General features: G+C 39.5%; 1 protein-coding gene across 4 annotated transcripts in view; it reads right to left on the bottom strand.

Annotated features, from left to right (window-relative positions):
• Positions 1-814: 814 nt before the first annotated feature.
• Positions 815-22,398, bottom strand: part of OSBPL2 (oxysterol binding protein like 2) — a 33,936-nt gene continuing 12,352 nt past the window's right edge. For all 4 annotated transcript variants that reach the window (XM_058850670.1, XM_058850673.1, XM_058850671.1 and 1 more), the window contains 12 exons: positions 16,171-16,318; positions 15,849-15,924; positions 14,489-14,623; positions 13,351-13,448; positions 12,498-12,680; positions 9,903-10,010; positions 8,992-9,081; positions 8,237-8,357; positions 6,282-6,410; positions 5,438-5,561; positions 4,697-4,787; positions 815-3,513 (listed from right to left, as the gene is read on the bottom strand). In XM_058850670.1, the coding sequence (XP_058706653.1) occupies positions 3,411-3,513; positions 4,697-4,787; positions 5,438-5,561; positions 6,282-6,410; positions 8,237-8,357; positions 8,992-9,081; positions 9,903-10,010; positions 12,498-12,680; positions 13,351-13,448; positions 14,489-14,623; positions 15,849-15,924; positions 16,171-16,318 (1,406 nt within the window). In that variant the 3' untranslated portion in view covers positions 815-3,410. The remainder of the gene's footprint in view (positions 3,514-4,696; positions 4,788-5,437; positions 5,562-6,281; positions 6,411-8,236; positions 8,358-8,991; positions 9,082-9,902; positions 10,011-12,497; positions 12,681-13,350; positions 13,449-14,488; positions 14,624-15,848; positions 15,925-16,170; positions 16,319-22,398) is intronic.

Here is a 22,398-nt window from a genome sequence, read left to right as displayed (position 1 = left end):
AGCAGGGAATGGTTGCAAAAAATAAATCCTTCCGCAGGGCCCATGGCCAAATCCCGGCTTGCCTCATTATTTCAGTATTGCTTCCCTGACCCAAATCGCAGGTGTTTCCAAAGAGCCGGCCGTGTGGGGCCTGGCCAACACAGGTTTGTTAGCAACAGCAGCGCTGGGTGAAGAGTCTTGGGTTTGTTCTTTAAAAGCGGTTTTGGGCGAAAAAATTTACTGGGAAATTGTTTTTAATTACTAAACAAGAATAAATAGTTCTCATTAGTTCTCTTCTCTCTGAGTGATGGTACCTGTCCCCATTAATCCAGGTGACAGGAGTTCTATAAATGCTGGATGAGTGAAAAGCTGCCCCCCATTTACAGCAGGACATTACCTCCTAGATACAAATGCTGTACAGCAACTACCAAGTAAACTTTCACATTTATAACATTTTTTTACCAGAATTTCACTCTCTGCCCAGCTCCAGCTCCATCACCACAGCAAGGTGAGGTCTCAGTGCTGGGAGCACTCCCACAGCTGTTCCCACTGCCAATTCCTGCACGTACAGGTTTCGGATCCAGCACCGCGCAGCCCTCGCTGTCCTGCACCCGCATCACCCCACGGACTGCAGGGCAAAGGTGCTGAGGAACAGAGCCCACCACAGCTGCACACCTCCACCCACAGCTGGAGCTCACCAATGCTCCAATTTAAGTAATCTTTAGCCAGTGAACATCACAATGGAATCAAAGTACAGCCCCAGAGCTGGCTGAGCAAAGCCAGAGTCCTCCCCCCACCCTCCACCCCCATTTGTCCACAAAAATCTCTGTCACCATCCAGAGGCCCAAAGGGTATTTATTAAGTATTTATTATAATTTCTTTCTAGCTGGTTTCTCTATGTAGCTGTAATAACATATACTAACACAGTTATCTTATATACAGTGTTTAATCAAGTTATAAAAGTGACATTCTTTCAAAAGGTGCAAAGTTATTAAATGTTTTGACACGTAAACTACTGAGGCGAGATCTGCATCGAAAATAAAAACTTTTGGACTTTGAGAGCATTAGGAATGCTTGGCTGGCCAAGCAGAGCAGTGTTGGCAGCGCAAGGAAAGGGTTCTGAAAGTGTTGCCAATGAAGAGCAATAAATTAGAAAAATGGGTTTGGAACTAATCTGAAATTTTACTGAAAACCTCAGACTAAAGGAAGGGGAGACGGGGGTGAAGATGTAACTAATGAAGTGTTCTTACATTGGAAATGTTCCTGGTTTCTTTTTATATCCCATGAAGATTCTATACTGAAGTTTGGATTAAACGTGTTGGTACAATTGTTTCATGCTTTCACATAATGACAAGGCTTTAGTTCTTTGAATTTAAATCCTGGCTTAGACAAAAGGGATGCTAACCTGTACACCTCCTCTTAGAAACAGAACATCTGTACAGTTTTTTTCCATTCAGGCAATTTCTATTTATATGCTTTGTTTTAAAAACATCACTCCAGCATTGAACATACTATGTAATTAAAGCAAGTTTTAAACTCCCACTGGTCTAACATGTGATTCCTTTTAATCCTCACCTAACAAAAAATTCCCTATGGCACACGTGTAGCGGGTTTGGAAAGGGGTTAACAGTGCCTGACACTGTCGTTAAAGCTCAGGTTTTTATCAAAACTATTTTTATGCCGTTCCGTGTGGATCAGCAGTGTCTTTTCAGAAGTGTCTGTGCCCGCACTAGGAACAAACACAAACCCCTCTGTGCCAGTAAGTCCAGCTCAAGTTCTGAGGACTTCCATCAACACAAGGTACAAATTTTGGCAATAGAATCAAGTTGCCATAAAAAAGATTCAGATTGTTCCCTTCCTTACTGCCTTGAAGTTTTACAGCTTCTCTTATTTTTCCAATGAAGACAACTAAATTTCCCACAAATGTAATCTAATTGTTCTACACGGGATTTGATAGAAGAATTTCTCTATGAATATGCTAATTTTCTTCTGCTTTTTAATCCTGTGGCTGAGAGAGAAGCACTTCAAAAATCTACTTTCTGGATGAAATCACAGATGTTTTGGACACAAATCAGACCAGTTCTTTCTTGAACACTTCATGTTGCTGGCACTTAACACCAACAATTTCTAAATTACTGTAAACTTCACAGCAGCACAGCCACTCTCCATTTTCAATGGTTACTCAATTAAAAATTTCATAAAAGAAGCAGCAATATTACAATTAGTTTTAATTACTGGACCTAATTTTTTAAGATTCTCTCCCCACCCTGGCCCCTGAAGTGTACCACTTGAAAGAAAATTAATGCATCAGTTCAGTAATTGATTATTTCCAGTATTATATGGCTTCGATGGCTTGATGTGGAACAAAAAAAAAAAAAAAAAATCCCACTTTTTGATATCACGTGCTCACAGGAAACTTGTAATAGGTATAACTCTGCCAAAGCTTTAAATTGATTCTGCTTTATCACAACATACAAAACAGACATGACCTAATAATGAGAAACATGCAAACCAAAACTTCCCCAAAACATGAACCTGTGTGGATACACACACGGAAGTGCTTCCAAAGGAAAGTTTAGTCTAGAAGCATACACAGTGCCAAAGCTGCCAAAGGTAGTGCAGAAGAGTTAAGCCTCCGAGTGGTAGCAAGCGATATATTGTACATTGGAACCACCTCGACATTCCTGCTATTGCTTCCAAAGCTTCTCCTATGGTAAGAACAGCATTTGACCTCAGGAAAAGCACATTTTGGCTGCGCCCTTCCCTTCTAACGTATGCTCTATGGGATTTATCACAGGTATACAGTTTAATGCTCACAGTGTCCCAAAGTTGTGAAGACTCTGTAACAGACAACTACAGTGAGAGAGGCTCGGGCTGGGTTCTGTGTCCCGAGTCTCTCAGTTATGGAATTGTTGAGAGCGGGGCCGGGAGCTCCCGTCCCTGGGGAATGCTACATACAGTACAGGGAGTGTGTGACAGGACTGGGTTTGATCCTCTTGGTACCATATTGGCTTTTCATCCCTGCTGGGAGTGCCAAAAACTTCAGCTTCTTCACTATTGTACTAAGTAACAAGGATATTATCTCTATTTTATTGAAGTTAAGTAGTTTTCAAGGATGTTATGTGCTCTACAGATACAGCGTATCCTCCTGCCAGAGAAACTAGGGGAGGAAATGGAGAACCAAAGGTCCCTCTGAAAATTAGTGAAAACTTGATTTCAGGTACAGCTTTATGGAATGAGCACAACAGTATTTAAATATTTGGCAATCCAACATTAGTGATAATTAAATCATTGATTGTTGACTGACAGAATTTCTGTTAAAATTTACTTAGAAAAGCTGGTTTTTGCTATCAACATAACCAGAGTAACTGGCTTGGAATGAAATCTAGTGACTAGATGTCCGGATGAAATGAGCAGTTGGTTCTGGAATTTCAGTATATGTCTGGACAGTCTGAGAAATTTCTATCAAAATAACCACCTGAGTACAGCCAATCTGGAGTCCCAGTGTATGGGTTAGTGCCTTGATGAAACCATCTGTAACACAAAAAAGAAAGAGAAACAATAAAAGAAAAAAGCAATCAGAATGAACAGTTATTAACAGGGAAAAAAACCCAGGTGTTGCTTCTTTCACAAAACTTTCTAAAAATATGCTGGTATTTCTTATTAAAAAAAATTCTCAGGAAATAGTCTGAACATGAAAATCACTGAACTTCCTACACAATTATCACCACCTTGTAGAGCACCTTTTATTTTAGCATAAAGTCAAGGAGTATTAAATGGATTTTAAAATTGCTGTCCTATTCCAAGTAAAAATAACATTGATACTCTAGATTATATATATTAATTTTTACTTCAAAAGAAGGCCAAGTCAGTTACACAATCATTTTTGGAAATTTGTCCCAAAAGGAAACAGTTTCTGTTCTATTGAGCTGTGCCCTGCACAGAACATCAACAGCTGCTCACTTTTTAACCACATTAACCAAAACCAATTTTGTATTCTCTGGAAGAGATTGTTCAAGGCATTAACTGGAACTAATCTGTAGCTACTCCTCCAGGCTTTAGGAAGAGAATGCTTTCTCTTCTGAATTTCATAAAATCATGGAGCATCCCAAAGTTCTTTCCTTTGAAGAAAACAACTGCAGTGACTGGCCATGAGCACACACTTGACTGCACAGCACTGGCAGCTGTGAAAAGCACCCTGTGGGAGCAGCAGCCAAATCACACATCATTCCCTGATGCACTCTGTGACTCAGAAATCACTTGAATATGCAATCAAAAAAGCAATTTCTTTAGTATCCAAGCCAAGAAATCCAAAGAGTGTGAAAATAAAAGACCCTAGAGGGCCACAATATCTTGCTCAACTTCCAAAAAAGCTGGACAGGAATTGGTTGAAGGAGAGATGACATTTAACATTTTAACACTCATTCTAACAAAAACATGACCTCTGTAGGTTAAAAAAAATAATCCAGCATTACCACAGTAGTTGATTATGACAGGTTTCAGCATTTATTATTAGATAATTTGTCCAGGACAGACTTATCAGCAATTTTGGCTTCCAGCTACATACTTAATTGTTGACCTATCAATGCTCTGCATGACACTACAAATTGTGCTGTCATGGAAGCAATCAGACATGTGCTGTCCTGAATAAAAACAATTCAAGCAGTGTCCCCAACTGTTCCAAGCTACAACAAACTCCTCCTTCCTTGCTCCTTACCGTGTGTGCCACTCCACCTCGTCCTTCGCACGCTCCTTGCGAGCAGCTCTTTGTTTCTCTTCTAGTCTCTCTTTCTCTTTGCTTGCCACATCTAGCCAATGTTTCAAGAGAAATTGGTAATTTAGCAAAAAAGAAACAAAAATGCAGAAAACACAGGAAAGACCAGAGAAATGAAACAGAATTCATTCAAGCACAAGAAAGCATTTGTACACCATCTTTAGCAACAAAAACCTAAAACTCATTTCAGAAAAATTGCTGCCACAAACAGAGCTGAAACTGAAATGTTGGTGTTTTCTCTCTCAGAAACACTGCACTGAGACAGCAGGGAAGAACTCAGATTAGGCATAACAGAGAGTGGGTTTTTTCACTATTTGGCCATGTGTTTCCTCTGACAAACACCAGAGCAGCAGAGCACGTCTGCTCAACACATGTCTCTCCAGACAGACTCCAGAGCAAGTGGAGCACATCTGCAGCTCCTCCCAAGTTAACAAACATGCAAACACATCCTAACACAGGATAGCAGCCCTGGGATCTACCTGGGATGCATCTGCTCTCCCAGGCTTTTCTGGGAGAAAACAGACATCAAACACTGTTCAAAAGCATGTTCAGTGCACAGGATGAAAAGGAGTTAAGGCTGCTCTGGGAATGAGAAACTGAAGACTGTTTCCTGCATCGACCTCCTCTCAGCCATCCCCCCCAAAACTTACTCATGTGCAAGTATTTCCTGCAGCAAACACATACCCATGTTCCCGTTCTCCATGTTCCTGATATCCGGACGTAGCCGGCAGTCCGTGGGAGCCAATATCGCTTCCATGCCCTTTTCCAGCTCGTTGAGGCTCACAGCAAAACTGGTGAAATTGTACATCTGAAAAGCAAATTAAAGAGAACACACAAGTTCTTCCAGCAAAGCAGTGCTGGGTTTCCTACAATGAATGAGTACAACAAAACTTCCAAGAGAAATTGCTGAGTCAAACCCCTGCTGGCTGCCCTGAAGGCAAGGTTAGCTTCCTACAACACCAGCTGGATTTTTTTGTTGGAGGGAAGGAACAAGAAAGGGCAGATGGGGATAGAAATCACAGCTTTCATTTTCTAAGCAGTCTTTGCTTGTGAGGAATAAGACAGATTTTCTACAATATTGATATTTAACATCATGATTTTTAGGAAAAAGCAGAACAAAACAAAACCACCCACACCTAAAAGACCGAAAAGTCTTGTTGAAACTATGGAAATGAATATCCAGCTGCTCATTTACTGCACCCTGTAGCAGCTTGTCTTGGAACAGCAGGGCCAGCAGAAGGGAATGTGTATCCATATTTTAGCCACTCTCAATGTAAAGATCTCCCAGACAGGTTCACCTCAGTCTCCAGATTCCCAGCTGCACTCGGAGCCTGCATTCCCTGTGCCAGCTTTCAGCACAGGACTGAAGCAGAGCTTGCTGGAGTGTAATTTCAGTGCAGCAAGAAGCACCAGAGCCTGGTCCTTTGCCAAGGAGTGACACTGCAACAAGGCTCCCTGGACCATTACTGGTGCTCCCCTGAATAAGTCACCAGCATAGAGCGAGGCACAGGCTGATTGGAAGAGTTACCTGTGATGAGTTTGGTGGCCTACAGTTTATCCTCCAAAGCAATTTACTGCCTGGTATGAACTGCACTGTGTCTTGAACCTCTGGCATATCATCAGCCTCATCATTTTCAGATTTAATATCTTCTTCACTCTGAAACAGAGATAACATTTGGCAGAGGAACAAAGGAACATTGGATGGTTTCATCTAGGATTCTGAAGAATCTGTTCACATTTGAGATACTGAACACTCCTGTACTCCTGCCTCATCCCTCCTGTTTGCTTTTTCTCATAATGTATACAGTCCCTCTCATTTTTATCATATCTTGCTCCTGATATCCCTGAATAGTCTCCCAAGACTTAAATAAAACTTAGATATCTGTTTAAAAAAAGTCAGTAATAGTAATAATAGTAAATTAATGTCTTTCAGAAGTGTTTTCTCCAGCTTCCCTTCTATCCTATGTCATAGGTTATTTTCACCTCATATGACCATTATCTCTTCAAGTGCAAAAGAGAAGAGACTGAAATTTAAACCAGTCTCCAAGTTAGTTCTTAAGTCATAAATAGAGCACACCTGTTTTTGGATATTTGCAAAACATTCGGATGTGTGGTTAAAAAAAGACAGGCCCTTGTTTCAGTCTGATCCAGACTCCAATCACAATTATCACTGCCAGTTTTCTCACTGTGAAGACTGTGTCCTTAAGTTTATGAATACAGTGAGTTTCCTTCGAAGTTCCTTTGTTACCAGCTGCACTGCTGTGCTGCATGTAGAAAACTCCAATGGTTCAGGAGGCTGCTCTCAGAATCTGAGGGAATCTGAGAGAATCTGACTGCTGCAGGACACAGACAGCAGCACTGTGGAATTTCAGAGGATTTCACCATGAGAACCCATTTAAAACCACACCAACCAGAAGGGAAGTTTGAGGCAACAACATCCTGGAGTAACAGTAACAGTTTTCCTCACTCCCACCCCCTTTCTATTTTCTTTCTGCCTTCTCTGACATGGCTCATTTGTTTCAATCAAAAATACCCTACTAGGTTAAACAGGGCCTGTTTTATACACTAGAAAACAGCTCCATATGGTTAAGAGTCTAATTTCAATAATTTGGTTTGAGTATTCATTATTTAAAAAGTCACTTCTAGGCTACTTTCCATGTCAACATCTGGTTTACTGTTAGACAGTTCTCCATCTAATTATAGTCTCAACAGGAAGGAAGGAAAGAAAGAGTTGATTTTCTTAAGATGAACAGAACCTTATTATTTTTTTAAAAAGAATCAAAGTATAAGCCTGTACCATGATGGAATCCAGAGCCAAAAGCAAGGACTGTTGTTGCTCTAGATTCTTCTGATGTGAATACTTTTAAAGTTTGAGCCTCTTAACATCAAGAGTGATTAGCTTCTGCTTAACTTTTCATTTTCAATGAGTAACTGTTGATATAAGAAAACCCAGAGTTCTCTGCTGCACCATACGATATTTCCCATTTTCCACGTGACACTGAGGTTTTGGCAGCAACTTACCCGACACTGCTTACACATGAAGTAAAAACCCTGCATGTTTCCAGACCTCTTTGTTGTAAAGATTTCCTACATCATCAGTTCTGAAAATCTGCATCACCAAAAAGCATATCTGACTTAAACAAAATTACGATTGTTTTTACTGCTCAGATCCTAGTATTTTTACTGTTGGAGTTGGCAGTAGAGCCATCTTCCTTATTCAAGGACTGGAAAACATCAGCTTGGGGGTTGATATTTGATGATTTCTCTTTGACCAATCTTTAGCAGACACCATTCCTACGAGTTCCTTCCATGCCAGCAGCTCACACTACAGCCTGCAATCCCCAAGTGCCAGGTGTCTTCTCACTGCCCCATCCAACCCCTACCAAATGACAGTTTTTATCCTTCATTCACCCAAATAAAATGTTTTGATTTTATTTCTGACATTTCAGAATCTTTTCCTCCCTAAAGAATCCTTCACCTTACCGACTTCTTCTTCTGCTCACCACCTCTCTTCTCACTCTTTTTGTAGGTCTCATATGTGGTGGGATCAGTGCTCCACAAACATTCTGTCCACTTGCCATAGATCACACACAGCTTCTTCCTGCTGCAGAGAGAGCAAAGGACACTGAGCTCTTCCTTCTGATTGAGCCTGCTAAGCCAAGCCTTGCAGATTCTGATCTATATTAAATACTCAGCTCCTTACTTCACTGTATTTTACATTTCTATTTGCAGATTTCACAGAATCACAGAATGGGGGATTCTTAGAAAACACAGATGTTTGATAGGCGAAGTAAAGGTTTCACAGCTCATTCCAGCCCTCCAGAACAGATCCTCATGACAGTCACATGCTTTTGCCACTGTTAAATGAACGTGGGTACATCAAAGCCAACTATAATACAGAGACTCAGAGTCACCAAACAGGTTTGGGTTAATTAAAAACTTATAGCAACCACATTTTCATTCTTTTAAACTGAAGACTGGAATTATGACCAATAGCAAATAATTTGCACCTACTCTGCATTTTCCCTTTATTTACAAAACCTGCACTAGAGAGTTTTTCTAATAATGCTTAAAAATTATCATCCTGGAATCACAGGGTTTAATACTGGCACAAAGAACAAAATGAGTTACAAAGTACATTACAGCACTTTAAAGTCACATCACTGTGGTCTCTACACCAGTAAAAGAAATGCCCCAGTGTTCAAAAACAGAGACACCAAGAGGGTTTTATCACTTACTGCTTGTCCTGGATGTATCCCTCTACTCTGTGAAGCTCTTTCCCAAACAGTCCACATGGTTTAAAATTAAGGACACATTTATCTCCAGTACTGTGAAGGAAATAAGTACATGCTTAGAGAAGAAAACCCCTAAATACACCAAAACATTTATTTTACCTTATTTGGCTTTTTAAATATAGTTACAGTTAACTGCTGGTTTGTTACATATACATATATAATTATTTTTATTTAACTATGTTTTTTTTATCTGACCAGGGCATTAAAAATGGCATATGAATTTCAAAATTCCACAGAACTAACAAATTTTGTGCAAGTTCAGGAGACAGGATTACAGATTTGATGCTATGAGAAGTATCAAACACCAGCTTCTTGGATTGATGCTCTCATTTATTGACAGAGCAATGTGTGCAGGAGTAACCCTCACAAACTTCTTTCCCTCATTATTTAGAAAGTAATTTATTTTATATAAGTAGAAAGCTTTCACACAGACAGTTGGCAGAGCAGTTGACGCTCTTTAAGTTCACATTTCCCAACTCTGCAGACATTTTTCTGTGCTGTGCCCTTAATTTAAGACATTCTCCATGATCTAAACTAAAAAAACTGACAAATCATAATCAACACCATGGAGGTCCAACAACCTGCCTCTGGCAATTGTTCCATTTAGTGGTTCTGGAGTTAAATTTAATTTCTGTTCTCTGGCAAAGGGGCTGAATTTGGATGGGTAACTCACAAATGTAAAACCTTTGCTCTCCATAAGCCATCTGGCTTTGTGCCTTTTCATTAATAATATTATGACAGCAAGCCCAGGCCTAGGGAGTTTGCATTTGTCAGGAGACAAAAACCAAAATCTGCTCTGTAACACAAATGACCACAACGACCTCTACAGCCCCCAGGTTCATGATCAGCATTACCTGTGATTTACAATTTCTACCACTCCGTACTGTTCTAACCACAGTTTACCAATAATTACATTATGTACACAACAGGTTGGATTTGTCCATGTGTAAGCTTCATTGTGCCTGTCAAGGAAATAAGAGAAAGAAATCATTTTCTTGAGCTTGAGATGGAAGCCTGTTTTCAATTCTGTTCATGGCAGGGTAAAATATTTAGCACTCCTCTGAAAAGCCAGCACTCAGCTTCAAAACAGAAGAGAAACAGACTTTTCTTTACAAGCCAACAATGTGTTGTATCCAAGCATTAGTGCAAGTTAATAAATTGATACTGCCCTTATTCTTCTCCCTTATGTTTTACAGCTGCTGTGCTCTGGATTACAAATTTCAGCCCATCATAAAGAGCAGGCCAGGAATTAATATTTTTCATTTGCATTTTTTAAGTTTTAAGTGATAAAACATAGTATCTGCAGGAGAACCAGACTAATAAACTAATGCCTCACTGTGTCTTCTATTCAATTGCTGAAGCAGCAGTAAATTGCCTAAGTGGCTTCCAGAAACATGCCACAAGTTTTCTTAACAGTATTTGAGGCCTGTTCCAGTGCCACTGAAAGTAATTTTGGGGGTGTGAGTAGTTTTTGCTTTTTTTTCAGTTGATTGTTTAACACCAGTGGGACACAGCAGCACTACTGCAAGCTCCACAAACATACCTTTTAAAATTCAGTTCATTACTGAGTTCCATCCTTTCCCCAAAGATTTACTGAGAAGAAGGAAAGATCCTAGAATTGATTACCCACTTGGTTTTACTTTTGGTTTATTTTTTTGTGAAAATCTTTTAAGGTGAGTTAACAGATTCTAAATCCTTAAAAGCCATTATTCCAAAAATGATGAAAAAAGTTACACAACAGGATTCCTATTGCCACTAGCAGAGTCAAAATTCACTCATCTTTCCATGCTGGTAAGGGAAATACTGAAGTTACCCGGTAGGCAATCAGCCCATCTTAGAAAAGCTTGTAAACTCTGTTTTAACAGAAAATACAGAAAAAGCAGTGTCCTATGTAAAAAGTGCCTTGTACTTCTACTTCCAGTGGGTATGGAGAGAACACTCCAATGTAATGTTTCCAACCCATCTGTCATTTTCCAGTGCAGAGAAATAACAGATCATTGAAGTCTCACTATTTCCCATAGCTCCTTTATTCAAGGAGTCTTTAGAACAATGACTACTCTTCAGTTGGGGGAAAAAATACCAGAATCCCTCAAATTCATCCCCCAGCCATTAAACATAGTTTTATTCTTGAACTATTCTGACACCAGAAGCTTTACAGCATAAACCAAAACACAACACAAGGCACTTATGGTTAGGGCTGATGAATTGAAGCACATTTTGTGCTGGAGAAGTGAGAGAAAAGTGTCTTCCAATGCTCTGAAAAATAGTCATGGTTAACATAAAGGCACAATTTAATACTGACTCACAGCTTTGCTTCCCAAACAGCTCCTTGTTCCCTCAAGCCTTGAGCAGTTCTCAGACTCCTCAAAGCAACAGAGTGGTCTGAATCACAACACTGAGAGGCTCAATATTTGATTCCAACTTTTGCTGCTAACTTGAAGCAATTATTTAAAATAAATGCTTTAACTGTTTATATTCCAGTTTAAATCTTAGCGTTGATTAGACTCAGCAAGAATTTTAATAGTCTTCTAAAGAAAGGCTCTCGAGGAACAAACATTACTTTGGTAACACCTGCATTCTGCCCTAACATTCACAGTTCCTTCTACATTCAGATGAAATTCCCTTTATTTCCATCACCATTTATCTCCAAGACCAGTTCATATTCCATACTTTGGAATATTAGATACCAACAGCTGAAAAATTAAACCACTTCCAAAAGAAAGTACATGAAAAGTCAATGCTTGCTATGGGAGACAAGTTGGTTTTTTATTGAAACCAAATGTCTAGAACTTTCTTAAGTCAACATTTCAAAACCACCTCAGAAATAGGCCTCAGAAGGGTTTTTATAAAAGCACCAAATGCAGAATACTTTATTTGCAACTGTTCAAGTGCATCCTCATGTCCCGCTTGGGAAAGCTCCAGAGTCTTTGTGCCACCAGGACACAAACTCATGGGACATCACGTAATTTATGAGAGACAAGCCTGGGAGCAATCTGGAGAGCCATTCTTGAAGCTGATCCTTCTCTGGAAGTGGCAATCCTGACAAGTTTCTCCCTTACCACACAGAACAGTTATTGTGAGAAGCAGCTCTTTCCATACAAACCACCAAAACCAACAGCAATACTGAAAATTGAGATGAGCGTCAACAGCCCAGTAAAGAATTTTATCTCTATATTTAAATTTTACATGACTTCACAGAATAGCTTTCAGTAGCAACCAATTTGTAAGAAATGCTAATTTTCATGGTGGAAAAACTGGGTCAAATTGCTACAGCTATGGAAGCATAACATAAATCAAGAGGAAAAGCAGCTCTGAAATTAAGCAGTGAAAATTAACTTGTAAATCATTTTTTACAACCTCTTCAGCAAGGGGTTTTTAGGTAATCATCTCTGAAAAGCCAACAGGATTATTACAATAAGTAAAAAAAGTTATTTACTTCTCATACTCACTTCAGAAGCTCCAAAGTAATTGTTCCCCGAGGCTCTGCTTCTATACTCTTTCCCCAGAATTTTAGTTTGGGATAGATTGATCCATGAAATATGAAGTCCTTATTGAGGCCTTCAGAATAAAATGCACTAATAGGTGGGTGGTGGCTGACTTGTTCAGATATAAACCTAAATCCTAAGTCCTCCCTGGCAACAACAAAAAAGAGCATTAAACAGTAAGTGTATTTTTAATATTGCAAGGGAAAAGAGTTGATACTTTAAAAAAAGTGAGGTATTTTTAGATTAAACTGAAGGTGAGACTTTTCCTTTTCTAGTTCCATGACACATTTACAATTAATGAAATGAAAGGATTCCTACTCTGAACACTTTCTTTTTATACCCCAAACCAGATTTCTACCCAGAAAAGCAACTAAAGAAGTTGTGCTGAAATAACTAATTAAAATAAAGAAACTTTTTTGTGCAACATGAAAAGATCTGACTAAAAATTCTTTACTGCAGACATATCACCCATTTATTTGAGGAAGCTCAAAATCCTTCAGACTAATTCCTCTATCTGACATGATCAACAAAACACTATTTAAATTAATTAATAGTGTGTGCTCAGGAAGTGTCTTTGGTGGAAGAACATGAACCAATTTCTCTCTAAATAAATCAAAGAATACTCTGCCTAAACTTTGAAATAAAATTATTAGCTTTTATAAAACTTCTCAGAAATTTGGAGATAGTTTGAGGAAAAGAATTTTAGCTATAATCAGAAATATACTTTAGTGGTGTTTTACTGCAACCAAACCATTTTGAGAGTCTGCTAACTCAAGAACACAAACAGCCCCAGCTCCCAATTTAAAGTAATTACTACCTGGTTAATTCATAGGTTTCTCCTAACAGTGGGTTAAATGGTTTGCCAGTTCTCTCCCACTGAGAAGCTACAGCAGAAACTGCAAAAGCAGCTACAGCCTGTAAGCAAATTAAGAACACATTGTTATGAGAATAGTGCATTAAAACTCTAAGTTTAATGTATTTTATTTGTTGCACATTACAGTATTTATTATTCCGAAAAGGAATTGCTTTATATTGCTTAAAGCAATAACATTTGTAAGCCATAGAATAAATGACATAGAAGTCGGGAAATATAAGCACTTATTAAGGATCTCATTTCCAACAGGAATTATTGTCTGTGGTAAATTCTGCCAGATTACACTCTGCCTCACCCAATTCTGGAAGATCAGCCTGGTTTTTTAAATCTACTTTCCACCCCCCAGCTTTGTTCCCCACCCTCAGCTCATTGGGAACAGAGGCTCACTTCCCTGGAGCCAGGTAAGAACTATTTCTAGAACAGATGAGATTTCTTGAACCAGGCCAGCAGGTTCAGGTGACACTGAGGAGCTCCTGCAGGCTGGGGAATGGAGCTGTGGACCACACAAATACAGGAGCCAAGATAAACACACCAGTTTGACTTGAGTAAAACCAGAGCTGTGAGCAGCACCAGCACAACCTGATGCACACAGGTGTCACCATATTCACTTCCCTGCTGTGAGCCCAGCCAGGTACTGTGTCCTACTCCAGTAATAACCAGTTTTGGAGAATAAAAGAGTGGTAAATTTGTCTCTGTCACGACAATTTTTCATCCAGGAACTTCAAAATCGTGAGGCCACTCAACAAACCAGTTTAGAGTGACATAAAGCACTCATGATTTCATCCTCACAACACATAAAACCACAAAAAGAGTCACAGTTTAAGAAATGAGTGGAGATCCTGGGGCATGGTCAGTTGCGGCACTTTCCTTTCAAACTCTGCACAGCATGGAGGGTCTAAGTGTCACAAATCTTTGACACAGCCACTATGAAAGAAGAAACTCATCTAGACAGACAAATTGGACATTCTTACAGTAGCCCCTGAGAAAGAAATACACTCAAGTGAGAAACTGTCTTAAAATCAAAGACTGAGAGGAAAAAAAACTTCTTGTGAATTACCCAGAAGGTGGGGGAGGTTCTTACCTGCATTCTTTCCAGAGGATCTGCATGACTACAAGCCTTATTGATGAGGTATATATGCTCCATATATTCTGTTATCCTTTGAAGGAAACTCAAGGGCTCGTTGAAGACAATGGGCATCGTAATCTTGGACAGCTCCTACATAACAAAAGGGCAGGTTGACTTCTTAGACACAATACTAAGTTAACAACTGGCAACAACAAGAATTCTGAAAATAAGTTGTGGGTGAGTTTATTTACAGTATTCCTCAAAGGATATCTGGCAAGCCTGAAGCAGACTCCAAGTGCTACAGCTGAAAGGGGTTGGAAGCACTGCAGAACCCTACTTGCAATCTGAAATAACAACTTAAAACAGTGATGCAGCTAACTTAATAAATTCATAGAGGATGTTACCTTCTCTGCTGTGGTCTGTGTAAAGCAGAAGAGGTTAACATTTCCCTAAGTAGCAGCAATAATGTTCAACCAGCTCCTTGCTGATACTGAAGTGCCACACGCTCCTTGGAAACTCTCACATTCTTATTTGCATACAATCTATCTATTGTACTGCAGCAACCACAAATTATTTTTTGAAAGGAACAGTTACATAAAGAATAGTACTTGAATTGCTCCAACAGATTTTAGTGGCTTTATTTAAGCAACCTGTTATTTGTGTCAGACCATTTCTGGTTTCCCATGTGGATACAAGACAGACATGAAGTTCACACAGAGATTTCCAACTCCCAGGGTCTTTTACTACACCCAAGCAAATCTGGCTGTTTAATTACAAAGTTGCACTCATGGCTGAGCATTAAAACACCAATGTTAGTGCTTAAAACTTAATAGAAAGCAGAATGCCGCTAGATGAAGTTAATGCAACATTTTCCTCACACCTTGGCACAGGCAAGGGAAGAAAAATGTTAACATTAACTAAGTTAAACTGATTTGATCCAAGCAAAGGTTTGAGTAGGTAGGTCATTCATCCCACCAAAAGGAGTTTTGAGAGAACAACTGTATCTCCTAGATGACATGAATTAATAAAATAAAACCCTAAATCACATTTTGCTAAAAATTTAATTTAAAAAGCAGGTAAGAGAGCATTGTGTCAATCAAACATATTTGACTATATTTTAATGGCTTTAGTCTAGTTCTTAAAGGACAGATTCAGAAATGCCAATCCACATGCTCTAACAGCTAAAGAAGATATGGAAATAGTATTGTTAATAAATCAATGTTGAGATTTTGGGAGTTGCAGTTTAAAATTGTTTCCTAGCCAAAAGAAAAGGAAAATGCACCAGGCGATATCCCGTGCCTTGATGTTTAAGCAATAAAATTAATCAGCTGACCTTAGGAGACCTAACACAGATGCTTCATCCAAGCTAACTTACCAGTCCAATGCATTTTTTTAATATGCTCCACACACTAAAATCACTTCTAGAAAACATTGGGGCAGGTAATGATGTCCTGTAATGGAAAAAAAAAAATACAACTGTCATTATCAGCCCATTAAACAACAAGACATTTTCTTTTCTATTGAAGCAACTTATAAATGAAGCAAAGCATCACCCCAGACATGGCACAGGAAGCTGACACATGAACTGACTTTCCAAGCCCAGAGAATTACCCTCTCCCATGAGAACAGCAATGCCCCAAAAGGTATGAGCCAGCACACGCTCACCTCTCATCTCCTATGCAGCTCTATGTGTTTACCTGTGTCTCTTAATCCCATTTTCTTGTATCTCTGTCTCTCCATTATGCTTTCCAGTCCTATTGCTTTGGTGTGGATCTAGATCAAGCATTTCTGGAACTTTATGATTTGCTTCTGAAAAGTCTCCTGAAGAATTGTCAGAATCAAAGCCTGTATAAAAACCAAAAGGCAACAGTTTTCTTAGGAACCTTACCATGCCACAGAGGGCCACTCACATTTTCAAGTCTCACACCTGAAGTAGACTTAGACTAAGTTAGTTTATTTCAAAGAGTATCAGAGTGAAGACCCTTATTAAGTGACCTAATTTCCAGGAGTATTATAAGCCAACTATTGCATTAGAATCAAGAATTATCATTTTTCACACTGCTGAATAAAAAACTAATTTAGAATCTTAAAAGCTGTCGAGTAGCTTTTAATTAGCTTTAGCCTAATCAGATTAGCTGCACTGTCTCTTTTTCAGAGCTGCAGTGTACTTACAATAATTTGTTTCAGTTATGTAGTTTTCTTCAAAGACGTCAAATAAATTACACTTACACTGTTAACAGCAAGGAGGAGAAGAAAAAAAGAAAAGAGAAAATGGCCATTTCACAACGCAAGGACAAACACCCAGACAACTGCAACCACAGAAATGCAGGATATTGAATATTTTGCCACCCATACGTGCAAACCATCTAACACCTCCCTAATGCTTGCAGCAGGAACATGTGGGCAGCAGGGTGAGTATTCCCTGAGCTCCACAAGTGACCACAGCCTGACCTGCAGGAGGTGGCTGCATTTCCTATGTCCCAAATCCATCCACTTGGTTGAGAGCTACTGGAAACACCATTGTAACCAAACCCCAGCTTGCAGCAAGGTGCTTGGAACAGCTTTAATCCCAAAAATGTTAAACCAGCAGCAATCTGTAGAACACAAACTTGTGTCATCAAGCTGCCCTAAGTAAAAGCTGGACTAAGCCAACAATCCAAGATTCCAGTTTAATGATTTTTAGTCACATAAATTACACATGTAGTAATATAAATAATGACAATTTTTGCATATGGCTTTGAATAAGAAGATTTTAAAAGCATTCTATGCACCTCTACACATGCCCTTGGTGTCATTCAACAGCAAGAGGCCTCCCCTCAGTGCTGCTACCCAGACTGACTGCAGGAAAAAACCACTTGTAAACCACAACAGCATCACCACAGAGCACCCTAAAGGATCAATTAATACAATCCTTCACAACTGCTACAGCACTACAACAGAAAACACAGCTGATCAGTCAATGTAATAAAGGAACATTTTTGCTGACATTAATTCTAAGATCATGAAGCCCTTTCTGAGTGCCAAAGGGGTCAATTCTTCCTCAAGAAAGACTTTAGTTTCCAGCTTCCAATTTAAAAGTCAGAATCAAAAAGCAATATTAATTGTGGGTATTTGCTGGCATACAATTTTTGTCATGGTTTTAAGGAATACATAATTTTTGCATTCCTTTCATTCCAGCTGTCACAACCTGGGCAGCCCCTTGTCTTTGTACTGAGTTCCCACCACACTCAGCTATGGCCTGTCCCAGAGTCCAGCAATGGGTACAGAAATATTCTGAAATATTACAAAGCCTGTAGACACTCTAATGGAGTAAAGAAATCAGTTGTGACTAAGATTATTTCAATTTCAAATAGGCTAAAATGCTGTGATCCTCTGCCATTGACTTTTTTATAAAGCAGTACTTCAACTTTATTTTAACCTCTCCAATGGCTGCTTTTGCTCTATTAGAGCAACTCATGCATGGCACACATTCCAGAAACAAAAGGCTGCACTTTTTTCAGGGATCAAGACCATGGTAATAACATTCAGATCTGTACCAGGAAGTCCCAGTGATATAATCTTATTTGGTAAACAGCAGGTGTAATGGGTGATGTCATGTCTCACCTGTCTCCTACATTTTGATGTCACAAGAATGTAATTATACAGCAATAACCACACCTTGGCACTCTTAGTACTCAACTGGAAACTATGACAGTCACATAAGGATTCAGGTCCTTAAAATGAGAACTACCCTGAAATACCTGTCTTAAAAAACCTTCAGTCAGTTCATAACAAAATATTTATGATTTTGAAATAGTATTTTAACCATAAGCTTTTTCACAACCTGTTACAGTACAAGCAGCAAATAACTTATTAGCTTAACTATAAGTTGAGGGAAAAAAAAATTTAAAAAAGCGCTTTTTGGTACAATACCCTCACCCCAAAAACTGATCAAGCTCACATGACACAAGGAACAGCATCACTTCAATGAGATTAACACATCTAAATGTAAAAGTAAATTTTCCCAACAGGAATAGTCAACTGGCTTATAGGGGAATAGTTCTGGAAAATGTTACTGTAATTTCAGTCTTTACATTGTACCTGAAACCTGCAAATCCTATCAAATGGTCACTGTGTTATCCACATTAGTGTTTCTGTTTCCTATGATTCAGAATTGTTTTGTCCTGCTCCTGTAAAGCACAAGAGGAATTCAGATTCAAGTATATATATTATTTATGGACAACAATATGCCACTGGTAAGTAAATAAATACCAATTCAAATTATTGTCTTGCAGAAAAACAACAAAAAATAAATCCCTACTCCAGAAAAGAAAGTCCATCAGAAGGGTAAGTTTGCTTTTATTAGATTGCACTTCTCTTAATTAGTTAAAAAAAAAAACTCAAACCAAAACCACTATGGTACACAACCAGATAATCATAGACTTTCAACTACACTTTCCACCTTAGCATCACATGACTTATCCACTACAAACCCATTGAGAAAATTTCAGAAGATGCTTCTCAATGAAGTTCTAGGTATCACAGTTTTATTAAGAACTATCCAGACACTGTTCTATGCAGAGGAAGTAGATCTGGAAGAAAAACAGCTTACAGAAATTATTTGCTGTAGTTTTTCTAAATTCAAAAAGAGCCTTACACTAGCTGACAATAAAGCTTTGAACTTGAGAAACTGAGTAGGTAAGAGTTACTTACAGGACAGTTTTCATACTGAAAAGCCACTGGGAGTGAGGAGAAAAATGGAGATTTAAAAGGAGGATAGGGGATCAGAGATAGAAATACAATGCCAACAATTAGCTTAATCAAAAGTTCCACTTACATGTGTTAAGAGTGAAACAAAAGCTTTAAAAAGTCTTAAACTCTCAAAGCAAAATACTTAACTTGAGTGCCAACATAAATCTACTTCAAGAGCTTAAATAAAAGTGACTTGCCAGTAACTTTAGTTCTCTTAGCCTTCCTCTTCCACATCCTGCAAATGAAACAAGTGCACTCAGAGTGTGCTGCACATGAGCCAAGGCAGCAGAGCCCTGGTTCTGAGTCATGGACAGAGACACCAGACCTCCCCTCCGGACAGTCAGCAACTTCCCCGAGTATTAATTAAGCCTTGTCAGCCAAGGCAGAAAGGGAATCAAAACACCTTGGTACTGAGAGCCTTGAGACCTAAAAATGGCATAAGGAGTAGGATAAACATGCTGGAAGTGCAGACAGCAAGTGAAGCAAGAGGTATTGCTTTTCTTTGCCAGAAATTAACCATCCTCCACTTTCCAAAATAAGTCCATTGTCACAAGCTGTAGCTGATGGAGGCAGGTTGGCCTTTCACAACATCTGCAATACTTACAGAGCCATTGATTCTGTCTGATCCAGACAGAATGAAAATATATCAGTTTGGCAGATAACCTCACTTCCTCCTCCCCACGTGAAAGCAACAGAGAACAACATCCTCACAAATACACACCTGGCTGGATGAACCAGCTGAATCTCGTTGGCACAGAACACATTTCCATAGAACTTCAGGCTAATATTTAATAAAGCAAAATTAAACTATTCATGTTCTCAAAAAATAAATTACTCTGGTAAACAGCCAGACATTTTCCTGCTTTGTTGTAACACTTTCAAAAAACACTCTGGCAAAAAGATACCCAACAATATCAATGAAGGATACAGCTCTAAAAGAGGTCCCTGATGGCACACAATCTTTAACAAAGTCTGTGATAACATTAACACACACAAGGTGACATAGATCAAAGCTATATGCTCCTTGTCTCACAGAAAAATTCAAAGAACCTGAAATTCATCTAAGGATTGACCACCTTTATCCTGATGCAGCCTCAGAGAAGGTGGCCACTGGAATTTAAGAAAAAGCAGATTCTTGACAGCTGGGATGCCTGGAGTTAAGTGAGATCACAGGTAACATTCTCAAGGGATTCCCTAGGGGACTCATTCATGAGGTAAGGATGTCAAGTGTCAGCAATGCTAACAACCTCTGACTGCAAAGGAATTTCTCCCCATGGAAACTCTTTGTCACCAACTCGATCCATCAATATCCCAGCCCATGCTGCTCCTCCACAAGTGCCATCATCATCCAGTCAGGGACAAACCATGTGCCAGGAGGATGATTCCCAATCACACAGCACACAATTCCCTCCCATGAGAATGTCTTTTAGATGAGATGGGGACAGTGTCAGAAGCAGGAAACTTCTCAGCCAAGGAGTTAAATCCAGTACTACAAAAATCAGGGTTCTCCTTAGGAGAGATCTGTATTCTACAAGTGGATGTCATTAATTAATAACTATGGAAAAGCTGTGACTTCCTCCTTGAGTTTTTTTTTAACATTCTACCTTAGAGGAGGCAGGAAACTACCTGGGCTGCTGCTGAGTGTGATGAAGAATTCTGGAGTAACTCCCACAGAGTCCAAGTGCTCCCAGCCTGCTTTACTCCCTACAGGACACAAACTCCAGTACCCAGTTCCTAAAACCAGTGAACTGTGGGAACACACTGCAGCTGCTTCTGGGAAACCAGTGCCCAGGGCTCAGCAGGAGCAAGAGAGAAGTATGGTGCACACACTGTTTTCATCTCAACACTAAAACACAGCTGGAAAAGGTGCTCATTCCTGGCAGACACATCCCAATCCTAGACTTGGAGCAGATTAAGCACATCTGAAGTGCTTGAAGAAGCTTCTGCCCTTCTACTGATCTGACCTAAAAACAAGGAGAGCATCCTTGGAAAGAGCAGACCAAGCAGCCTGCCAAGGGAACTTCATTTTATTTTAATCAAATTTGGAACTTCAGACCCTGAAGTTTTCACTGGGAAACCTGGAAACTCACCTTGGTTCAGAAAGGACCGTGACTGTGGACTTGATCTCCTGCCATGACACCTACCATGTCCAGATCATTAAAAAACTAAGAGACAGGCAGGCACTACCATTAACACCTAAAAAATCCACTAAAGCACCACATGAAAGATCCACAGTGTTAGCAGGAGCAGAGTTACTACAGACACCAGCAGCCAGGGAACATGAATGCAGAGAGGCCCATTTATAGTTGTTGCTGGCATCACATTTCTGAATGACCTGGACAAGACACAGCTGCAAAGAACTAGGTCTGACTTCACTTGGTCTGTGCAAATAACTCATCAAACTGTCAGCATCTCCTAAAGCACCCAGCTGGAGAAAGGGATTGAGCACCTGTCCTTAAAGACAGACAGTCCTGAGAGAGAACAAATCTGAAGCAAAGCATTCCAAACTTAGCACTCCTCTTAAATCAAGTACCAAGCTCCAAGAAACACACATAACTTATATATAGATAAATTTATCTCCTGCCAGCACATTCCCCCTGTGGAAGAGTAAGATGAGGATGGAACAAGGAGTGCTCACAATACCCCAGTTCTGAGCAGAGTCAGCCACGGCTGCAGGTACAAGAACAACTCATGTACAATAGCTCAGTCACCAACACCTGGAGCACTTGCAGGGGCAATCAACCTTTTGAGGCAGAGGAGAATAAGAAGAGAGAAAAGGACAAAAACAGAGAGTCTAAACTCAGATGAGTCAAACACCAAGGGCTGTGCAGTTTTGCAGCAAGGGACAAACAAATGCATCACCATCAAAGCTGTACAAGACAGACCTCGTGTTTAGAGGCACATTTCTTTTCACACCTCTTTCAGTGGAAAAAAAAAATCTAGCTCATTTATGGCAGTGACCCTGAGCTCTTGAAGCTGAAAGACTACTAGTGACATACAGAAAAAACCCATTGTGTTTTCAAGATTTTAATGGTACAATGGTTTGATTTCACAGATGAATTTGGAGTACCAGACCCCATCACTCCCAGCTGACATGAACACAAACCAAATTTCCTTCTCTCCTCTGTGACATAGTTGTGACAAGTCCTGTACAGTCTGCTGTCAGTCACACTGCTTCACCCAGCCCCCTCTGT

This window comes from Poecile atricapillus, chromosome 15 (assembly GCF_030490865.1).
Source record: "Poecile atricapillus isolate bPoeAtr1 chromosome 15, bPoeAtr1.hap1, whole genome shotgun sequence".
In the NCBI taxonomy this organism is placed as follows: Eukaryota; Metazoa; Chordata; class Aves; order Passeriformes; family Paridae; genus Poecile; species Poecile atricapillus.
This window is presented reverse-complemented; position numbering and strand designations above follow the sequence as displayed.